This window comes from Narcine bancroftii, chromosome 7 (assembly GCF_036971445.1).
Source record: "Narcine bancroftii isolate sNarBan1 chromosome 7, sNarBan1.hap1, whole genome shotgun sequence".
Taxonomy (NCBI): Eukaryota; Metazoa; Chordata; class Chondrichthyes; order Torpediniformes; family Narcinidae; genus Narcine; species Narcine bancroftii.
In genome coordinates, this window is record NC_091475.1 from 4378078 (window position 1) to 4401493 (window position 23416).

A 23416-nucleotide genomic window follows, 5' to 3' on the forward strand; every position below is an offset into this window, starting at 1 on the left:
AAATTTACCTTCATAAATGGTCCGTGAGCTGCTGCAAGATGATATCAAGATGATGCCGTCAGCCCTTGACCCATCTCACTTCTCTTTCTCCCACTCACTCAGCTCTCTCTCTCCATGATCCCCCACATGGAAGGGGCAGCTGGCGGGGGCCATCAGGGCAAGAGCGCCCAGGCCGGTGGGAGTCGTCAAGGGCGGCCGGGCCGGGTTGTGACAGCTCCTCCGGCCTCTCCAACACCTCACCAGGCTGCTTCAGCCTTCGGGGCCACTCATCAGCGCCACCGGCTCAATACGCGGCAAAGCAATGGCCATCTACCCTATTCATAATTCCCCGCACAGCAGGAACCATTCTGGGAAACGCAGAGTGGTTCCAGCTCTGTGGGGCATTATGGGTAGGGAAGATGGCCATTGCTCTGCTGTGTATTTATGACAGACGGCGCGACGGCAACAGTCGCCCCCATCTACAGAGGATCTGGACGGTGCACCGAGGCACTGCTCCGCGTAAAAGCAGCGCTGGAGCATCCTTTTAGGGCTACTCTAAAAACAGGTAAGTTTAAAAGTTTTATCTGCGTTTAAAGCCAGCCTCAAAGCGGAGGCCTGGCATAAAAACATCTTTGTCAATTCCTTTTCCCATCCGCACAGATCCTGCTTGACTCACTGAGTTTCTCCAATAGTCTGTTGCTCAAGTTCTCTGGTTTCTTTAAAACCCATTGTTTAAGTTCCATGATTGAATAGAGTTACAATCTATTGAATCCAACTTGTAACTAGCAGTTAAAGTACTTGGGAATTTGGGGTTAGGAATTTAAAAGTAAATATTTTCATTTTAATTTTTTAAATGATATAGCACAATAAAATGCCTTTCCATAAGAACCTAAGAAATAGGAGGAGGAGTCGGCCATCCGGCCCATCGAGCCTGCTCCAGCATTCAATAAGATCATGGCTGATCTGATCTTTGACTCAACTCCACCTACCTGCCTTTTCCCCATATCCCTTCATTCCTTTTTTATTCTGACCCATGAAACCAATGCCGGCCGATTACACCCAACTGATCTAACAACCCTATATGTTTTGGAGTGTGGAAAGAAACTAGAGTTCTCGGAGAAAACCTAGGCAGGTCACGGGGAGACATACAAACTCCTAAAGCACAGTAGTAGTTTTGAACCCAAGACATTGACGCCTTAATAGTGTTGCTAAACTATAAATTATTTTGGCATTTAATTAGCAACATTGTCTTTAACATACTCGGTGGCCAACATTAATTACATTTAATTGTGCTTTTCTGACCTGAACTTATGCAGTTTGGTCTGAGATCTGCAGTGCTCCTTCCTGTAAAAGGTCAACTAGAAATAACTAGCCCCACGAATCATAGTGACCGTCTTCAACTGCTGCTGGCCAAGTCGGCACTGACCAAAGCATGATAGACAAACTGCTCCTCTATACACATGGATTTTGCTTTTTTTCTCCCAGTTTCAGGACGTGAACAGAAATAACTGAATATTGATGTATGTTAACGACTGCTTGATACATAGGTATGGTACATGCTGCTTAACCAATTAAGGGTAGGCTCCCTGAAATAACGTTAAGGTGAAGGCTGACTCCGTATATGCATTTCTGCACTTGATGGGGATGTAGGGGAGATTCACAAGAATGTAACTTGATGGGAGGGTTTTTTTTTGGAAGCAAATAGAACCAATCGCTTGATATTATGAATACCAAGATATTTGTGCTCAGACTCTATATATGGCACTTGTAATGGAGTTGAACATACCAAACATCTTCGCAAAGGCATTATCAAGCCAAGGAAGCAATACAAGACAGTTTGTGAACACACAGGAGACTGCAGACACTGGAATTTGAAGCCAAACACAATCTACTGGAGGAACTCAGCACGTCAACCAGTATCAGTGGGAGAAAAAAAACAGCCGACACTTTGGGCTGGAGCCCTTAATCAAGGCAGGGAATGAAGAGAAGCCAGTGTAAAGAGGTCAGGGTGGAAGGAGCAGGACAGGGACCTGTGAGAGACTGGTGAACCAGTGAGAGGTGTAGCAAGGCGGACGATGCAGAAGATTGGCAGATACCAAAGAAGAGAGGCAAGATAAATAAAGGAGTCAGTCAGAGGAAGAGGAATCGGACAGGGTGGAGTGATCGATCAGAAGCAATTGCTGTTAGTACTGGAGGGGTCGATGTGGGAGTAAGAAAGGCAAGATGGAGCCAAAGGGCTGGGGAGGAAGATAGATGAGAAGAATCCAGTAGGGAAATGAGGATGGAAGGGGATGAAAACGGGTGGGAATTGGAAGAAAAGGGTCAAAAAAGAGAAAAAGAAAAAGGTGGGAGGGGAAGGGAAAGAGAATAAAAGAGAAAGGGGACAACTCTAAATTAAAAAGGCTACGTTCATGCCACTGGCGCACAGAATACAAGGTGTTCCTCTCATCTTCACGCTGGCAGAGAAGATGTGGGAATGAGAAGGGGAGCTGAAATGGCATGCAACTGGGAGCTCGGGATGACCCTTGCGGACAGATCATAAATGCTCTGTGAAATGATCCCCAAGGCAATTGAATAACTGATGGACAAAGATTTAGGTGATGTTAAAAGGAGTTTGGCACACTTGAAGAAGGTGAGGGCAGGAAAATGTAAGGATGCTAGGGCGCTTCTGTTGTAGAAAATAAACTGACATAAGTTTGTTAGCATTTACAGACAAAGGAAAGTGGCCAGACATTACGTGATCGAAACTACAAGATACTGTGAGAGACTTATCAAGAAATAACTGCGGAATGTTCCAAGCCGAGGCCAACTGCACGTAGAACCTGATGTCAACTTGAAAAGACTATTTAAAGTGAACAAAACTGTTATTGATTGAGTGGGGAAAGCAGAAAGAAACGACTAGCGACACCTATTCCTCCTTTATGCTCCCCACTGCCACTATTGATATGCAATAAGGCTGTTGGTGCTGGCCCATTTGCTCTGCTGTTGTTTTAACCAGCGGAGATACAGCGCGGGCCGACTTTAAACACACTTGCCCTCATTGATCAGGGTACTGAGTAGAAGAGTTCGGAAAAGATGTCAGTGTGAGGAGTAATTAAGGGGATAGCAACAAATAAAAAGAGGGGTAGCTCAAGCAGAGGGTGTGTGCATGTGCTAAGGTGCTGGAGCTTGGATGAACTCAGGATCATTTGGGATGCAGTGATAGAGAGGAGATTCGGGGGACAGTCACCCCAAAAAGTCAGGAGACATGCACCACCTATTAACCGCTCACTTACCTGTGTAAAAGCAACAAATGGGGGGTGGGGGGGGTCATTTTCATCCCGTGTATTACCTCCCAAGGTAGGTAGCATCAGAGCTGATGCGTTTCGCATTGGCTCCTGCCTAAAAGGCTCATTGACCTGGATTTTCTTGGTTCAGTGTGAACAATCCAAGCTGGCTTTCAAGATGGGTCGTTCACACGCCAAATAAGTGAGATCGCTGTGTAAAAAGGGTAACTGGTAATTGGGTGACTGTTAGGAGAGGGAAGGGGAAGAGGCAGACAGGGCAGAGCACCCCTGTGGTCATTCCCCTCAACTATTGTGGGAGGTTATCTACCAGGAACAAGTCGTGGTGGTCATGTCTCTGGCGCAGAGGCTGGCACTTCAATTCCGAAAGGAAGGGGGATGAAGAGGAGAGTGATTGAAGAGGAGAGTGATGGTAATTGGGTTGGGAACTCATTGGTTGGTAGAGCAGATAGGAGGTTTGGTGAACGAGATCAAGGTTCCCGGAGAGCAAGTTCTCTCCCAGGTGTCAGAGTTAGGGATGTCTCTGATCGAGTTCACAGCATTCTGGAAGGGGAGGGGGAGCAGACAGATGTTGTGGTCCATGTGGGGAGCCAATGACATAGATAGGAGTGGGGATGAGGTCCTGAAGACTGAATATAAGGTTAGGGAAGTTAAAATGCAGGACCTCAAGGATGGTAATTTCAGGATTGCTGCCTTTGGCCCGAGCCAGAGAGGGTAGGAACACGAAGTTGTGGCTGAAGAATTGGTGCAGGGGAAAGGGTTCAGATTTGAGGATCATTGGAATCTATTCTAGGGAAGGTCTGACCTGTACAAAAAGGAAGGGCTGCACCTGAACTGGAAAGGGACCAATATCATGGTGGGCAAGTTTGCTAGAGCTGTTGGGGAGGGTTTAAACTAGTTTGGCAGGGAGATGGGAATCAGAATGTAAGGGCAGAGATTAGGGTAGAAGGACAAAAATATGATGCTATGTGTTCTGAGTTGGTGAGGAAGGACAGGCAGGGAACAAAACATAAATGGAGCCAGTTAGAAGGGTTGAAATGTGTCTATTTCAATGCTAGGAGTATTAGGAATAAAGCGAATGAACTTAGAGCATGGATCAGTATGTGGAACTACGATGTTTTACCGTAACTGTAGGAAGGGCAAGATTGGCTGATGAAGGTAACGGTATTTAGGTGTTTTAAAAGGAGTAGGATGGGAGGGAGAAAAGAGGTTGGTGGGGTTGGGGGTGAAGTAGCATTACTGGTCAGGGACAGTATCATGACAAGAGAAAGGGAGGAGGTGCAGAGGGAATGTCGATGGGTGGAAGTCAGAAATAGAAAGGGAGTGATCACTGTGCTAGGAGTAGTCTATAGCCCCCAAAATAGCCCCCGGGACATCGAGGAGCAGAAAATCAGGGAGATTTTTGGAATGGTGCTGATAATACAGGGTTGTAGTTATAGGCGATTGCAACTTCCCTAATATTGACTGGCACCTCCTGACCGCAAGAGGGATGGATATATGGGGTTGAATTTGTCAGATGTGTTCAAGAAGGATTCCTGACACAGTATGTGGACCGGCCAATGAGAGGAGAGGCCAGACTGGATCTAGTTCAGGTGGTGGACCTCTCAGTGGGGAAGCATTTTGATGAGAGTGACCACAAATTCCTTACCTTCAGCAGGATTTATCCTTCAAAAGGATAAATACAAACAAAATGAGAAAGTGCTTATCTGGGGAAGGGCTAATTATGAAGGGATGAGGCAGGAGCTGGTGAGAGTAAATTGGAAACAGATGTTCAAGGGTGAAAGCACAGAAGTAATGTGGAGAAAGTTTAGGGACCACTTGTGCTGGGTTCAGGATGGGTTTGTTCCTTTGGGACAAGGGAAAGATGGTATGAAGAGGGAAGTGTGGCTGACGAAACAGGTCAGGCAACTAGTCAAGTGGAAGGAGGAAGCATATGTTAGATATAGGAAGCAGGAAACAGGAAAGGCTCATGAGAAATACAAGGTAGCCAGGAAGGAGCTTAAGAAAGGACTTAGGAGAGCTCGAAGGGGCTAGGAGAAGGCCTTGGCATGTAAGATTAAGGAGAATCCCAAGGCGTTCAATGCATATGTGACGAGAATGAAAGTGGGGCCGCGAAAAGATAAAGGAGGTAACATGCCTGGAGGTGGAGAAGGTCCTAAATGAAAACTTTGCATCAGCATTCAAAAGAGAAAAGGACCTTGATCAGGGTGAGGTGGAATTTGAGCTGGACAATGGGGAGATTAAGGAAGAGGAAGTGTTGGATCTTCTTAAAGACATCAAGAAGAATAAGTCCCTGGGGCCAGGTGTGGTGTACTCTGCTGTGGGAAGTGAGAGAAAAGATAGCTGGGGCAGTAGCTACAATCTCTGAATCCTCTTTGGCTGCAGTGGAGGTACCTGAGGATTGGAGAATGGCAAATGTGTCCCGTTGTTCAAAAAAGGTAATTGGGAGAATTCTGGGAATTATAAACCAGTGAGTCTTATATCATTGGTGTTTAAACTATTGAAGAGGATTCGTAAGGATAGGATAGGATCTATGAGTATTTGGAGAAGTGCAGGCTACTCAAAGATAGCCTGGCTTTGTGAAGGGACATCCAGTTAAAGAGAAGGATGTCACTAAGCTGCAAAGGGTGCAAAACTGGCCAGCCTGAGTTATAACAAGAGGCTGGATAGCCTGGGATTTTTCTTCCTGGTGCATTGACCTTACAGAGGTATAGAAAATTATGGATAGGATAAACCAGTGGTTCTCAACCTTTTTCTTTCCACTCACACACCACTTGAAGTAATCCCTATGCCATTGGTGCTCTGTGATTATTAAGGGATTGCTTCAGGTGGGATGTGGATGGAAAGAATTGTACCTCATTGACTTGTTATGTGCATGGTTTCCTAACTCCAAAGGAAATGGGCCAATGACAATTTTTCCTCAAGCAAAATATTTCAGTAACAATTGAGTCTAGAGCAATGATTCTCAACCTTCCCTTCCCACTCACATCCCACCTTAACCAATCCCTTACTAATCACAGAGCACCGATGGCATAGGGATTACTTAAAGTGGGATGTGAGTGGAAAGAAAAAGGTTGTGAACCACTGGGATAAATAGTCTTTTTTTAATATGTCAGGTTAGGAGAGTCTGAAATTAGAGGGTGTAGATTAAAGGTGTGAAGGAGAACTGTGAAAGGGACCCAAGCAGCATCATTTTCACACTGAGAATGGAAGATGTGTGAAACAAGCTGGGAGTCATAGATGCAAGTTCAACTGCAATGTTTAAAAAAACATTTACCTTGTCTTTCATATGCAAATTCCAAGCTCTAAAAAGTTAACTCTTTGGGGAATTTAAAAGTAAATATTAGTAACTAAATTATTTACTATATTGAATTATTTGCCTGGGCAAATCGTGTGCAACAATATTTGGTACAAGGCATCCAATCTAGATTCAATAGCGAGTTCTAAAGGGCTATTCAGTCACAATGGAATCTGACTAAACCTTTATTCCGCATTTACCTACACTCAAGGCTGCTGACAAATGAACAGTAATGAAGAAAAGCAGAGCTCGCTGTATTTTTCTGTTCTCCATTTTCTAGTTGCTGAAGTCACATGTACCTCCTCTGTTGAAAAATCTGGTTGAAACTAAAATTTGCTTTGCCTGACAATGTTACCACTTCTGAATCGTGAATACGTCCCAGGACAGAGGTTAGCACAGTGCATCAAAATTCCTTATGAATCAACAATCAACAATCCTTATGAACTATTTCTCACACGGAATCCATTATAGAAATGTTTGCAATGCTGCCATCTACAGTCCATAAACATTAATTATTTTGAATTACCTATGGCCCAGATATAAATAAAAACTTGCAAGTTCTTGTTAATTAAATTCCAGTTTATATAGCTTTCTATAAAAGCAACAAGAGAACCAAATAATTATGAAATTTTTGTCAGATTGAATATAAAAAGAAAGGTAGCAGCTTCTCAATTGGTCTAGGTATAAGAGTTGGGTTGGAAAGCAGTGTCAGACGGGCATTCTATGCTCAGTTGAGGGGAGTTAAAAGAAAGAACTAGAGACTGGAAAGGGTGAATTCAAGAATTAGAAGTTCTTTTGTGAAGGATACAGTGTAAAATATACAGCAAAATTTGCTATATGTGGCTAGGTTAAGTAGGATGTAATTTCAAAATTGGTAAACACTAATTTACCTCGGATTCACTGATGAAAATGTCCTTCCAGAATTAATCATTTAATTGAAACAGAAGCCATCAGGCGACCCAAATGAACAGAAAACCTGGAGGCACATTTCTATCTGTCTTTTTCCCCCTGTATAATTTTAATGGAGCTAAACAAACACTGGATTTAAAACAGTATCATTTATATTATTGATTTATGCATATTTACTTTATATGTATTGAAATGAAATTGTGATGTACATGATAAATGTTTTGCTTCACATTTCCAATTTTTAGCAATTCTGACATTTCTCATCCACTAAAATCAAACAAGTACAAAAATTGTAAATTTGTTAAGAAATAAAAAAGTATTTCCACAAACTTAATGATGTCTGACATTTGGATATTTCAGATTGACTGTTGTGGTTTAAAGATGACAGTTTACACATAGTACGCTGAGCAGTTTCAATTGATTTACACTTGTATATAGAAAATGGCTCTGATTTTAAGACATTTACTTAAAATCAGAGGCGAAACCATAATCAAGTCATTGAATTGATTAATGCCTGTTTATTTTAGATATTAATCAGGTATTATTTTGAGGTGAAACAGTGCCTCTCACTTTTGGTTACAATGCATGACAGTGTACTTGCTTTCTCAGTGTTAATCATCTAACAATGCCACCTCAGCTCTAACACCCATTTTCACTCAAATCAATATGAACTGGAGCTCAAAGTTACAACCTACAATTATCTGGAACAGCCTCTGTATAACTAAGAGCATGATGTACTCAGTTTTTTTTTCAGTGATATTTAAGAGAATACTCTGTTGACAATGGGAGAACTCACTGTGCAGCTTCTCAAGCACGGTCGAAAGATCAGTGTTAATTATACTGAACTGTTCAGATACTCATTCAATAGATACAGTGACAACATTGGCATCACTCCATCACTGGAAGTATCTTTATAGCCATAAACAGCTGGAAACCATGGGCAACTGGTCAAAATGCTGCCCACCTGGGAAGAGCCTACTCTCACGGTCTTCAGAACCACCAAATGTTTGTAGTTTAAATTTTCTAAAACTGTGTGAGATGTTGTGAAGGAAGACCTTTGCCACATTATTTTGTGCCTGAACTCCTCTCTCATGGAGATCATGTTGAGCCTCAACTTTTGAGCTACAGGATCTCCAACATATCTGTTTTTACTGGCAGTCTATACTTGTGCCGATTAGGGTTCCATTTCCATTAGCAGAAAAGGGATTATATTCCTTTGCCGTTGAGCCAGGATTAAAGGTGGATTGATTAAAAGAAACAAATGTGTGGGGAAGTTTACCATAAGATCACTAGAAGAAGTAGAATTAGCCCATTCAACCCATCAAGTCTACCATTCAAATCATGGTTGATCCTTTCAACACCATTCTCTTGCCTTTTCCCCCACAATCTTTGACAACTAATCAGGACCATCAAACTCTGCCTTAAATATACACAATGACTTGGCCTCCACAGCCATCTGTGGCAATGAATTCCACAGACTTACCACCCTCTGGCTGTAAAAACATCTTCATCTCTATTCTAAAGGGACGTCATTTTATTCTGAGGTTGTGCCCTCTAGTCCTGGACTCTCCCACTACAGGAAACATTCTCTCCTCCTCCACTCTATTCATCCCTTTCAATATTCAATGAGATTTCCTCCACGCCCCCCCCCCCCCCACCCCCCAATCCTTCTAAACTCTAGCAAGTACAGGCTCAATACTTACAAACACTCTTCATATTTTAACCCTCATCCCTGCAATCATTCTTGTAAACCTCCTCTGCACCCTCTCCAGCAGCAGCACATCCTTGCTTAGAGATGGGACCCAAAGCTGCTTGCAATACAGGCAGTCCCCGGGTTGAAAGACGTCCGATTTATAAACAACCCTTAGTTACGAGCCGGAAAGCTAACCAGAATTAGAATGCCGTCAACTTCCAGTTTGAGTGTGGTTGAGTTTAATTTAAATCATAATTTAAATTCAGAAGTGGTGCCTTCCCACCCCCTGCTCGGTCAGGATCCCCTTCCACTTGTTCCGATGTGGTGTGTGTCGTCGTCCCCCACCCCCCCACCCCACCCGCCCGCTCCAATACTACCATTGGATTGGATAACTTCTGAATCAGATGGAAAAGATTGGCTCCAATGTTTTCCTTGTTGTAAATCACCCAAATAAAACTCTTAGCTGCTAATTTTGGTAGTTTGCACCTTTATGAAAGATGAAAAACTTGTCCTCCAAACTAGCATTTGCTGATGGGTCTTGAATTTTAAATGTTTTCCTCTTGGTTTTCTTCTGCTACCAGTGTACCTTTCCGAGAATTCTGGCTGCCATCTAGTCACTTCCAAGGGTTCCCTTCTCCTGTTTGATCCTTAGATTTTTTTAAAAATATAGTGAATACCAAACAGAATATGATCCATATCTACTCTCTTCCCCCCTGCCAAAGTCACCCTTTACACAGTAGCTTCCAGCATTTAATGACATATTAAGTGGGTGCGGAATTGCCAATAAAACTGATGTGATTTATTATTTTTATTTTATGACATTGATCTGGTTGTCAAAGACTGGCTATAGAACGCTAATCTGTTTTACTTAGAAATCAATCTTAGATTTGCTTATGTCCAGTACTGCATTATTATGTACTGTATTATGATGTTTAAGATGTTTTAGTGTTAGAAAGTGTTTTCAATGCATAGAAAGGTAATAAAATATATACTAAATATGCTATATAGTAAGATAAACATTTGCCTAACTGACCTTAAATAAGGACCGTATGCACTTGTTCCGACATAAATAGAAATTCGAGTTAAAGACAGACCTAGGTAACGGAACTTGTATTCAACCTGGCAACTGCCTGTACTCCAAATGTGACCTGACCAATGTCTTGTGAAGCCTCAGCATTACATCTTTGCCTTTATATCCTAGTCCTCTTGAAATGAATGCTAACACTTCATTTGCCTTCCTGACTACTGGCTCAACCGGCGTTAACCTTTAGGGAATCCTGCACTAGAACACCCAAGTTCCTATGGACACCTGATTTTGGAATTCTCATTTAGAAAATAATCTATTTCTATATTCCTTCCACCAAAGTGCATGGCCATACATTTCCCTACACTGAATTCCATCGCCCCCTTCTTTGCCCATTCTGTCAACCTATCCAAGTCTCTTTGCAAGCTACCTGCCACTCCACCCCATCTTGGTATCATCTGCAAACTTGCCAACGTATCTATCAATTCCATCATTTAAATACTATGTGAAAGTCGTGGATCCCCATCACTATCCCCTGTAGAACACCATTAGTCACCAGTAACCAGGCAGGAAAGGCCCTATTCCCACTTTTTGGCAGTCTTCTGCCAGTCAACCATTCTTTCCTGTGGCACCATGGGCCCCTATCTTGTTTTGCAGCTTCGTGTGGCACCTTTTCAAAGGCCTTCTGAAAATCCAAGTAAACAACATCCACCGACTTTCCTTTGGCTATTCTGTTCATTACTTCCTCAAAAACCTCCAACAGATTCGTCAGGCAAGATCTTCCCTGAAGGAAACCATGACGACTTTGGACTATTTTATCTTGTGCTTTCGAGTAATCAGAAACTTCATCCTCAATAATGGACTGGAATCTTGCTAGTATCTACGAATTTCTGTTTTTTTTTGCCTCTCTCCCTTCTTAAAGAGTAGAGACATTTTCAACTTTGCAGTCCTTTGGAGCCATTCTCAGATCTAGTGATACCCTTTTTTGATGTTTTGCTCGGCATCCACAGTTTCATCTCTCAGATAAGCAGAGAAAGCAGGTATTATCTACATAAGATGTTAGAGACATCCTAAACAAGGACTGCTTCATGTAAGCAGCCTGCAAAATTATAGTGCCCAATTCAAACCAAGCGATCTCTGTATTTCAATCATTGCCACCATATAACAGCAGGGTAGTTCAGTTAACGCTCACAGAAGGACCCTTCTCACTGTCCTAGTTAATGTGCTAAACTTAAAACTAAAAATTAAACTTAGATTCAAAATCCTTTAAAGAATAATGGCCATCAAACATACTCATACTTCAATGTCTTGGGCAAAAAAGCCTACACTGGGAAAACTAAACATTAGCATGTCTTCACTCACCTCTATCAACGTTAGCCCGTAAAGATGTCAACATGCCTTCTGACACTAATGTCTTATAAAGGGCACCTTTACATGCTCGTTCAGATTTTCTGGACCCGGAAGCTTCGGCTTTTTTGTTGATTTCCTTGTTTTCGTCTTTCACTTCGCTTAGTGCAGTAAGGGAAAGTAGTTGATCCGTTTCAGGAAACATTTCTGTTTTGATGGGGCAGGTGGTAATCTTCTCAGGATCAGAAACCTTTGAGTGTTTGTTGAGTTCTGATACCTTCTCAGTGGGCAATTTTATTTGTTTTGGTTTAATTTTTTTCTTTGGTGAACTAGAGACAGAATGTAACTGGTTTTCAGTCGACTTTGCTGAGCATCGTCCACTTTTCACTGGACTTCCTGAAGGCTTTTCAGTACCCCAGTCACCTTTAGCCACAGCATCAATAGTGTACATTAAGCTGTCTATGTCAGACTCCGATGATTTTCGTTTCTTTCCGCTTTTTTTAAATGTCTGTTTATCAACTTTGGTAGATTCTAGTTTAACCTTTTTCTTTTTCTTCTTCTTAACTTTTTCACCTTTGTTAAGACTTGTCACAGTATTGTCAGTTACCAGAGACAATGGCTTTTCATCAGCTCCCCACTCCCTTGGTCGACCGTCATCATTATTCCTTGTACCAACTGCAGAATTAACAGTAGGGTCCTCAGGCTTGCATCCATCTTCCAAGATAACTGTAGAAGACTCACTCTTTACTCCTTCTGTTACCAACCGGTCCGAACACATCTGAAGCAAATAACACACAGTGGGATTAAGGAGGATTTTCAAAAGAACATATTTTTCATTTCCATTTTAAGCTGTGTATATTCCTAATCACTTCATCAAATGATTTCCCATTTCATCTGCATTGACTGTGGTATTTACTTGACTTTGGTGGATGAATTGAATACATTTCAAAGCAATCCAACATGTTACTAACTACAACAAGTCTTATGAGGCCAGGTTAGCAGAGCTGGGACTTTTTCTTTGGAGTGAAGAAGGATGAGAGGAGACTTAATAGAGGTCTTCAAGATTACGAGTGGCAAAGATAGGGTGGACGGCCAGCACCTGTTTCCCAGGGCAGGAACAGCAAACACCAGAGGACATATGTAAAAAGTGAAGGGAGGGGAGTTTAGGGGAGACATCAGGGGGAAAGTTTTTAAAAAAACCAGAGAATTGTGGGTGCCTGGAATGCCTTGCCAGGGATGGCAGTGTAGGCTGAAACATTGGGGGCATTTAAGAGACTCTTAGACAGGTACATGGATGAAAAAAAATAGAGGGTTACGGGGTAGGGAGGGTTTAGTACTTTTTTTTAAAAAAAGGAATATATGGGACAGAACAACATCGAGGGCCAAAGGGCCTGTACTGTGCTGTCGAGTTCTATGTTCTATTTAAGTATCATTCCAATCTCAGGTGGCATACCTCTGCTAACTGAAAGAGTGCTGAATTTCCACACTGTTTTGTTGAGTCAGGAACCCCTGGCTGCGGTGCATTGGAGGAAATCTGCATGAAGGAAAAAATGATTTTCAGATCAACTGTCTCATCCTTTATTACATTTTTGGGCTAGAGAAGAAAAAAGCGCGACCCACATAAATTGTAGGTTTTGCTATGAGTAAAATTGACTATTAGTGTTGATTAAATGCAAGCTAAATAGCAAAATATTGTCAGCGAGGAGTCTTCATTAAGGATAGAATTAAAACATAGACATCGGTTACTGACAGTAACATCTGCATGTAAAAATATTTTTTAAGTAATCAACTGTTCTTACTTATAATTCAACGCAAAGTAAATTGCACAAGTTTAATACTTTCTCCACACAATACAAAATGAGTGACAGAAACCTAGATTCACATGAATTATTGGAAAATAAAATATTCATCTTCCAAAAGAACTATCGTAAGGAATATCCAAGACCAATTTAGAAAAAGCATTACCTGTAGAAATAATTGTTTGTACAACACCAGAACACGACAAATAGAATTTGGGGTAATGGAGTAGGTTTTCTATGCAAAGGCCAATCTCCATTGGCAGCCTCAAAGTTGCACGAATTAATAAACATGGTGCTGGCTGGTAGCACATCATTTTCAGACAAAAATGTATATTATCCTTCTTCTGGGGATAATCTAATGGAAAGGTACACCCAGAGTTGAGCATCATTTTTGATTGAACTCCAACCTCAGACATCTGGTAGGCACTAAACTTGGAGAAGTCCATGAAATCTTTGCAGTTATAGGCATCCAAAGAGATTTTTTGAATTTAACATAAATAAAATACTGCCAAACGTTTCCTATATGAAACTATAGCAAGAGAGAGAACATTGTGTAGGAAAAGAAAATGAGCAATGAGAACTGGGAGAGCGTTTCTTAAAGGGAAAATATGCTATTCTTTCCCCATAGAATAATATCCCATTTTATGTTAAATGATGGTGTGATTTCAAGAAAATGACAATTATTTCATACAATAGATTTACAACAGGAATTGCATTGCAGGGGGCTCTCACAAAATATGGAATAATTTGCAAGAAATGAGGGCTAAAAGCTCATCATCAAGACACCGATTTGCACAATACGAATTGACCTACAAAAAAATCATTCTTCTGACACCATAAGTCAAGCTTTCCTTTCAAGTTTTAATGAAAAAACTTCACTTCTTTTCATTGTCTTTTTTTAAAGTTGCGAGGTAACAATATTAAACTAACAAGCCAAGGACAGAAGCGATGCACATTTAGCGCAGCAACCTCCCTCACTAACATAGCCCAACTTCAAGAAATCAGTCGATGCTGGTCCATCCTATCAACTTACCTCCTTGGCTGTTAAGGCATGTTCTCCCGCTAAGAGCAGCATGCTGAGTCCTCCCATTTGAGTGGGATCTATCAGTAAGGAGATATATGTATTATTCATTCCCAAAGCAATTCCATTACATAATCTAACTCTACGTTAGACAAAGTTTTACCCAATTAACAGCTGCAAGTCCATCTGCATACTGCCACCAAGTAAACAAACATGTTTTGTTATATGACATTACTTTGAACAAAAATTTCCTCGCCACTCAGTGCTAAATGGATTGAAGGTCAGGATCCACATCTAAGCACATTTACACCCCATTATTCTTCTGAGAAACGGGTGCATGTTCCTAAAGTACAAATGAAGCCTGTAGTAGAGGGACTGTTTTGTACAGCAGAGATGATACATGATAAGATATATAAATAAAATTTAAAAATCCATATTTATTTTTTATTTAGACATACAACATGTAGCCCTGTCCTGCCCAATTTACCCCCCATTAACCTACACCCTTCATAAGTTTTGAAAGGTGGTAGGAAACTGGAACCCCCGGAGAAAACCCATGCAGACATAGGGAGAATGAACAAACTCTGCCCTTGATCTTAGTTAAATAATCATGGCCAGAAAAGAATGTGGAGGAGCGGCACTCAAAGAGGGCAGTTGATATCAAGAGGGGGAAATGCTTCAAGGCAAATGTGAACAAGCACGATATTCCTCAGACTGCTGTTGCGATAAGGTGCTTTTGAAAATAGCCACGACTCCCCATCAAGAAAAAGGCCTTAACTGCAACCTGCATGAAAAGGGGACCATCAAAGATGGAATAAGTCGTCCCCTTACTGTCAGACTGTTGATCGCAGCTAGGAAGGGAAGAGACTATTTAAATTACATTAGATGTTCACCTTCTGATTATGATCCACCTTGCATTTGAAGCCTGTATGATTTCTTAAGCATGTTTATGTGCTAGAATTATGCAAATGCAATATGAATCATGTATTGCATGCCAATTAATGCTTCTCTAGATAGACATGCCATAAGCACAGGAAGCACTCTACCATCTCCCATTGTGTGATGGTGGAGTTGCTGATCCTATTTGGTCATTGGATTTCACATGGTTTTATTTTGTAAGTCCGATCCTACACAACAGAATTCTAGTCCAAATGCCAAAACAAGCATTGATTTCAGATTTTTCTTTCCTCTACCTTGTGTTTAAAATTAGCTTCAGAGTTATCCGAAACCTGATTTTTTAGCTTGACAAACAAACAGAATATTCTCCAATAATTATGTTAGTCAATTATTTCCAGCTTGGAATAAAAAAGTCAGGAATTTATTTCAGTGGTGAAGGAAAATTGGGAGGAAAGAGTTTTAATCACGTTTATTGCAATGCAGTGTCTGTTACAGACAACCTGAATGCGAATTACGCTAAATTAGTTTAAATGAACGCTTGAGCCGATTTTTAGGTCAGATAGAATTCTAAATTTACAACATCATTCAATATTTAAGTAAAGGATGTGCAAGGTTGACTTGTGGCTTTAGCCCTCAGATAACAAGGGGATGAGAGAATCTGGGATACAGAGATTACATCTGTAACTAGTACCTCCGTCTGGACTGTTCAGAAAAGAAGCTTGTGAAATTCAACGCATTTAAATTTAATGTAACAGCTTCAAATTTGAAATGTATTTCTGCTCATCTCAAGGCCCATATAGCATATGGAGGGCTCATTTCAACTGAAGATGCCAATCTTGCATCTCTGCTGGGCCTTAGCGATATCAGGATGAGATGCTAAACAAGTTAAATTGGTACAGACTCAGGAAAGCTGGCTAAAGCAAGCCCACATTGTGCCAGGTTGGGAGTTGGGCACTATAACATATGACTGAGCCCTAAATAGAATGCAAGGACCAAGTTACACTTAAACAGAGAGAGAAGAACTCTAAATGGGGCTAGAACCACACGAGAGGTCAAAGAAGCTGGAATCTGGAGCAACAAACAATCAGCCAGGGAAATTCAGCAGGGTCGAGCAGCATCAGTGGGAGAAAAATAGTTTCTGGTCAGAACGCTTCGTCAAGGTGAGTACTCAGTCTTGTTGAAGGACTCAAACCCAAAACATTGCCCATTCTTTCTCTCCTATTGATGCTGAGTTTCTCCAACAGGTTTGTTCTTTGCTCTAAATGGGACTATTGTGTTAAAACAACAATTTCCCAATTGTTAGGCTCTAAAATAAGAACAAATGCCTTTTCACCATCGACAAGAATATCTACCTGCCATGGCAAAGTTGATTTGTGGCATCTCCTCGGTCTTTACCACCCTTTTGATAATGGGAAAGTCCTTTGATGGTTCTGTTGGAAACGTCCAAAGCTTTTTCCTTGTTGTGACAGTAGGAGACGGACTCTTCAATGGTTTGTTTGTTGTTGGACACCACTTGTAACCAGGGTTGGCTTTCAGAAAAGCATCCTTATACTGAGAAAAAGCAACAGTAGGATCATTGATAAGGAACAATCCAATACCTTGTTAAACCTACCACCACCTTACTGATGCAACCAATCATCCGAAAAATGGAAAATAATCCCAATTAACGTGACAGACTCTGTTCACAAGTTTCAAAAAGCATACAAATAAAATGGCTGTTCATCAGAAACTCAGTTCTTCCCTTTGAAAGAAGCCCGACAGAGTTGTTGAGTAACAGAGCACAGAACAAGCCCCTTGGCCAAACTCGTCCATGACAACCAAGCTGCCATTCTGGGCTAGTCCGATTTGGTCCATATCCTTCTAAGCTCTTCCTATCCACATTTTTGCCCAAATGTCTTTTCAACATTGTAGATTTACCCACTTCTCTAGTTTTCTCTGGCTGCTCATTCCTAATATGCAGTACACTGAATGAAAACGTTGCCCCAACTAATCTCGATTCTGTTGTAAACTTGGATATCCTTCCTCACAAGGATATACAAGCAGATGTAGGCCCATCAAGTCTGCTCCATTATTCTGAGCTGATTCATTCTCCCACTCAGGCCCACTCCCTGGCCTTCTCCCTGTAACCCATGATGCCCTGACTAATCAAATACCTATCCATCTCTGTCTTAAATACACCCAATGACCTCGCTTCTATAGCCGCCTGTGGCTATAGACTCATGGCCCTATGACTAAAGAAATTTTGACGTCCTTTTATCCTGAAGTTGTGCCCTTTTGTCCTAGAATCCTCTACCATGGGAAACAACCTGGCCACATCTATTCTGTCCAGGCTTTTCACCATTTTAAATGTCACCATGAGGTCCCTCCTCATCCTTTTGTACTCCAACGAGTACAATCCAAGAGCCGACAAATCTTCCTCGTGTTAACCCTTTTATTCCTGATATAATTCTAGTAAATCTTCTCTGAACCCTCACCAATGCCAGCACATCTTTTCTCAAATGAAGTGCCCAAAACTGTCCACAATACTTCAAGTGAGGTCTTGTCAGTGCCCAAGAGAGCCTCAACATTACATCCCTGCTCAGATGTTATTCCTCTAGAAATGAATGCCAACATTGAATTCGCCTTCACCACTGACTCAACTTGGATGTGATTCTTTAGAGTAACCTGCACGAGGACTCCCAGGTCCCTTTGCACCTTTGAATCTTGAATTTTCTCCCCATTTAAATAATAGTTTGTCCATCTATTTCTTCGACCAAAGTGTAGACTTTCCAACACTGTAATTCATCTGCCACCTCTTTACCCATTCTCCTCATCTATCCCAGTCCCTCTGCAGCCTTTCCGTATCCTCAGTACCACCCCATCCTCCCTTAACTCCACCAATTTTGGTGTCATTTGCAAACTTACTGATCAAGTTAATACATTGCCATTTAAATCGTTAATATACATAAAAAACAATAGTGGACCCAACAGTGACCTCTGTGGCACATGGCGGGTCACAGGCCTCCAATCAGAAAACACTTGCTGAAAAATTTCATATTTATAATTTTCATTGGAGCAAGCATAAATTTTTGATCTATTTGCAACAATTTAACATGCAATCTAGGTGAGTTAAATGAGCATTTTAGTTGTAGAGTTATCTGTGTGATCAAAGTTGAGAGACGTATCCTGGTTCCAATTCACAACAACACGGGTACAATATGAAAATCTGTAGACACCGTGGTTGAAGTAAAAACACTATATATATCTGAAGCTATCAATTCAATATTAAAGGATATCAAGGACAATTGTAAATTTGGTGATGCAATCTGAAGAAAAAAAAAAATCAGTTTCTTGCCTCTAACCAGTGACATTTTCTAATTTAGTCGAAAACAGAAATAAGGCAAGATTACCGTTGATCATAATCTCCCTGATCCAGCAGCCCACTCTCACTCATTGTCCAAGACCAAGTGACCAATGGTCACAGGGGAAAATTACCAAGTGGACCGGTGCTTAGGATGAAAATTGAAGAATTTCAATTTTAGAAATACAGCACAGTAACAGGCCGTTTCGGCCCACGAGTCTTGCTGCCCGATTTACACCCAATTAACCTACACCCCTGGTAAGTTTTGAACAGTGATAGGAAACCAGAGCCCCCATGGAAAGCCAACACAGATATAGGGAGAACATACAAACTCCTTACAGACAGCATGTGATTCGAACCCAGGTCCCGATCACTGACACTGTAAAGAGATTGTGCTAACTGCTACACCAACCATGCCACCCTATACTCTTAGGTAACTAAAGAAAATGGTTTTACTCAATTAGATTTCTTGATTTCCCCCTCTCTCTCTCTTATAATGATGGCCTCTCATTTTTCTGTTCCCTAAAAGTGGAAATATTCTCTCTGCATCCACACTAGCAGAACATTTCTTAATTTCAAAGATGACTATTAAGACACCTTAGCTTTGTTTTCTCAAGGGAAGCCCACATTCACACAGCCTCCCTTCCCCCACTTCTGCCCACCCCTACCCCTCCCCGACCACCATGGTCTCTCCTTCACTGATCATCATCTCATTCTTCTTCTGGCAATCTCACTGCTTTCTTTCTCCACCATGGGCCCACTAACCAACTGGCCATTGATGCCTGCCCTTCCATCATATCCATATACAAGACACAGCAAACTAAAATTGGCATGGATGCCAATGGGGCCACGATGTTAACATCAACATGATTCTGGAAACTGAAACCGTACCACTGGTTATGGCGTAATCGAATAAACATTTGAATGTCATCATGTCAAAAGTATATTATTTAAGATGTCAAGCGCAGCCTACCAATAAATTTAATTTTTTCTTTAAAATATTTTAATTTGATAGAGAAATATTACATGAACATATTGCTTAGATATTAATTAATTATAACTTTTATATAATGCAATACAGAATGAGTCGTATATAAATTATAGATGGTCTATCACATTCTTGAAAAAAATGAAAAATCCTTGGAGAATTTCACATACATTGTGATTTTCTAAATAGACCAATCTCTTCTAGTTGTAAAATACACAAAAGAAAAAAAGGAAAAAACCCCAACCCCCACCACACTAATCTAACCCCTCCCTCTAAACACAGTCACCAGCAAATAGACTGGAAAGAATCGAGTATCAGACAGAAAACTCCCAGAGCAGCCCTGCCTAAGTCATCAAATTATGATCAGAGTCCATGAATGGGCCCCATATTTTGTCACATTCAACCTTGATCCTTTTAACATTAGATCCAATTTTCTCCAAACTCAAGCAAGGCACAACAATGACTGCATACGAGTTTCCGCTCTGCTGTCTTTCCATCCGATCAAACTTGCTTGTCTGGCCATCATCGAGTTAAAAGCTACTATTCCTTTTTTAGTCAAAGTCAAGGAAATCCTCTCTTCTAGAGAAGAACCAAACAAAGCAAATGAAAGGACACTGTTGTAATTTAATCCGAAAAATGGGACAGAGTTATAAATTTAACTTTAATTTTAAATCAAGGGTATAGAGCCTCAAGATAAATAAATAGATGCACATAAATATTTTAAAAAATAAACAAATTTCTAGAAATGAAACATCCACCACTTGCCTTTTATAAATAAAATAAATAGATAGATAAAATGCCCAAATATTTTAGAGAAATAAATTCCTACAGATTCCTCTAGCTACAATCACTTAATATGATATTGTAATATTGCTGAACATTTCCCTCTCATTACTGGTTTTTAATAAAACAAGTCATCTTAATATTGAGGGCTCACAAATACTTGAACAACATCGCTGCAGACTCGATCCAAACATCTGTATATTTTAAGTGAAATACTTATTTAAATTCCATGTACTGGGATAAATATTGGTGACTTGAAGAAGTGTATCTAATCAGCCAATCCTTTATAGCATACAGGAGCAGGCTTTGTTGGTGATAAAGGCAGGCAGCTAGCATGTCAACTTGGAATTGCCTAAATATCCTCACAGAGCCCATTCGATGCTCTTGCCCAGAGGGCATGGAGACACTTCACATCTTATTAAATAATCGTTTAACAGTTGAAAGCCTATAAAATTAGCAAACAACTAGTTGCCATACAACTCAATTCTGCCCTAAATCTATTTCCCTGAATCTTGAGATGATGTCCCCTCTGGTCTCCTCACCAATGGAAACAATTTACCTGCCTCTATCTTATCCAAGTCTTTCATAATTTTAGATATTTCTATAAGATCCCCTCTCCTTCTTCTAAATTCCAGAGTACAGCCCCACATGGCTCGATCTCTCATCATCGGCGAACCCCCTCATCTCTGGAATTAACCTGGGAAACCTCCTCTGCACCACCTCCAAAGTCAGTACATCCTTCTTCAAGCACAGAAACCAGAATTGCATGATGCAACCTCACCAGTACCTTGTACAGTTGCAGCATAACCTCCCTGCTCCCAAATTCAATCCCTCTCGTAATGAAGGCCAATATTCCATTTGCCTTTGATAGCATGCTGCACCAGAAAACCAACCTTTTGCAGTGATGTCAACAACAATCCCACTGATATAATAAACAAGGCACACTGCATGCAACAATATGGACAATTGTCTAATGAGGTTTTGCTAGTTTCTTCAGGAGTCATATGTCCAGACATATCCAAACACTAGCCAAAGTAGGACAGGAATCCACATTTACACTTTACCCAATCAGTCAAAAGTAGAATTTATTTAATTCAAATACTTTAAGCAGAAGACCTTTCCCCAATCACCATGGAAATAGTTTTAATTATCACAAGTAATATGCATCAATCCACAAATGAAAAATTGTTAAAGAAGGCCTTCAAGACAACATAAAAGCTATAATTCTGACAATCAAGTAACTGCAAGCGTGCAATTATAAATGTGAAAATTTCAATTAATGCAATAAAATGTCATTTTGAAACTTACCAATAATCAACACCAAATTATCATCTGAAATTCAAGATAATCAGTTGTTTCTCAGTCTGGCCGCTTGGTGGCGTGCCCTCATTGTTCCTAGATATGGTGCAGCCAAATTCAGCTCAAGTTGAAATACAGTGTAGACAGCTGCTGCCATTGGCCTGCTCTGCACCCGCAACCGTACTCGCAACAGTGCGCTGCGCATGCTTGAGCACCTCCAGGGCGCGTTAGTTGAATTGAGAACTATGAGGAAGCAGATGCCACGTTGTGTGTGCTCTCTCCCCCTACCCTGTTTATCATGTTTGGTTGTGTTCAGTAAAGTCTTTCATTTGGTTTATCTCACCCGCTGACTCGACTCGTTATTAAGCACACCATAACGAACATGGTGTCAGAAGTGGGATCAGAAGCGTTCCAAGCCTGAAGCCTTTCAATCACAAATAGGTCTCAGTGAGTAACCACAACCACGGTCGCCTTAATGGTGGTCAGATTCAGGTGGCCCGACCCACTTGTGTTTGATGGAAATGTGGCAGAAAACTGGCATATCTTTGAACAGAAATATGACATATTGATAGCGGCAGCACACAGCGACAAGCCTGCCCGTACCAGAGCGCACATTCTGTTAAATTTGGGGAGCCTGGAAGCCACTGAGTCAAGAGAGGACCCCAAATGTTTGAAACATAAATTTAGAAAAATGTGCAACCCTCAGAGAAATATGACAATGGAAAGGCACAAATTGAACATGAGAGACCAAAAGCCTGGAGAGTCGATACACTCATATGTCAGTGATTTAAAAACCAGGGTGAAAATCTGCAATTTCGGTACGCTTTGTGATGAACGAATTAAAGACAGAATGGTCTGTGGCATTTGTGACAATAATATGTGGAAGGTACTCCTGCGAGACAGCAAGTTGACACTAGAAAGGGGCAACACAACATGTTTGGCGTATAAAACTACCGAGGTAAACAGTAAAAGGCGAGGCTCTCCACAACAGTAGGACACAAGCATCAATGCGATACAGGCAGGATGGGCGAGTAGACAGTGGCTGGAGGTTAGAAGGAAGAGCTAGCCAAGCCAGCCAGGCCACCTCACATGATGCAGCAGTTGTGGAGGAGACCATATACCGAGAAGGGAGACGTGCCCAGCGTTCGGTCAGCAGAGCAGGAATTGCGGCAAATGGAACTACTTCAGCAGATGCTGCAGATCCAGCCAGCAGACCACCGCACGGACCAGACCCAGGAGGCCCATTGACCATTTGGAACTGGATCGAAGAGGGAGGGACCCCGACGATGAGTACTACGTCCATAGGCTGACCATGAGGACGCAAGGCAACCCAGATCAGAGGTAACAACGAGGCTTTCATGTCCATGGAAGTCAATGGCAATACGGCTGAGATGAAAGTCAACACCGGGGCCAAATGCAATGTCATGTCACTGGGAACATTCAACCGGCTGAAAAATACAGAACAAGTCAAACCATGCAGCAAAGCCACGAGCTTATGGAGGCAGCAGAATCCACACCAGCGGCACGGCATGGCTGTGGTGTTTCGTTCAATGACGGCTCCACATACTAACCTTCTTCGTGGTCCATGGGGATGTCATGCCTCTGCTAGGCCTCAGTGCGTGCATGGACAAGGGCTTGTCTCATTCAGCACTGAGGTTCATCAGATAAGCCCATCTGAGGACGATTTCTCATAGAAATTTTTTTTCTGAGTGCAGTGAACTTTCCAAAGATGAGCTGGAAGGATGCCGGTGACAT

General features: G+C 41.4%; 1 protein-coding gene across 15 annotated transcripts in view; it reads right to left on the reverse strand.

The window, feature by feature from the left end:
• LOC138738423 (HMG box transcription factor BBX) overlaps positions 1-23416 on the reverse strand; it is a 285557-nt gene that overhangs the window by 19970 nt on the left and 242171 nt on the right. For all 15 annotated transcript variants that reach the window (XM_069888607.1, XM_069888615.1, XM_069888604.1 and 12 more), the window contains 4 exons: positions 16604-16802; positions 14367-14434; positions 12988-13068; positions 11550-12312 (listed from right to left, as the gene is read on the reverse strand). In XM_069888607.1, coding sequence (XP_069744708.1) covers positions 11550-12312; positions 12988-13068; positions 14367-14434; positions 16604-16802 — 1111 coding nt within the window. The remainder of the gene's footprint in view (positions 1-11549; positions 12313-12987; positions 13069-14366; positions 14435-16603; positions 16803-23416) is intronic.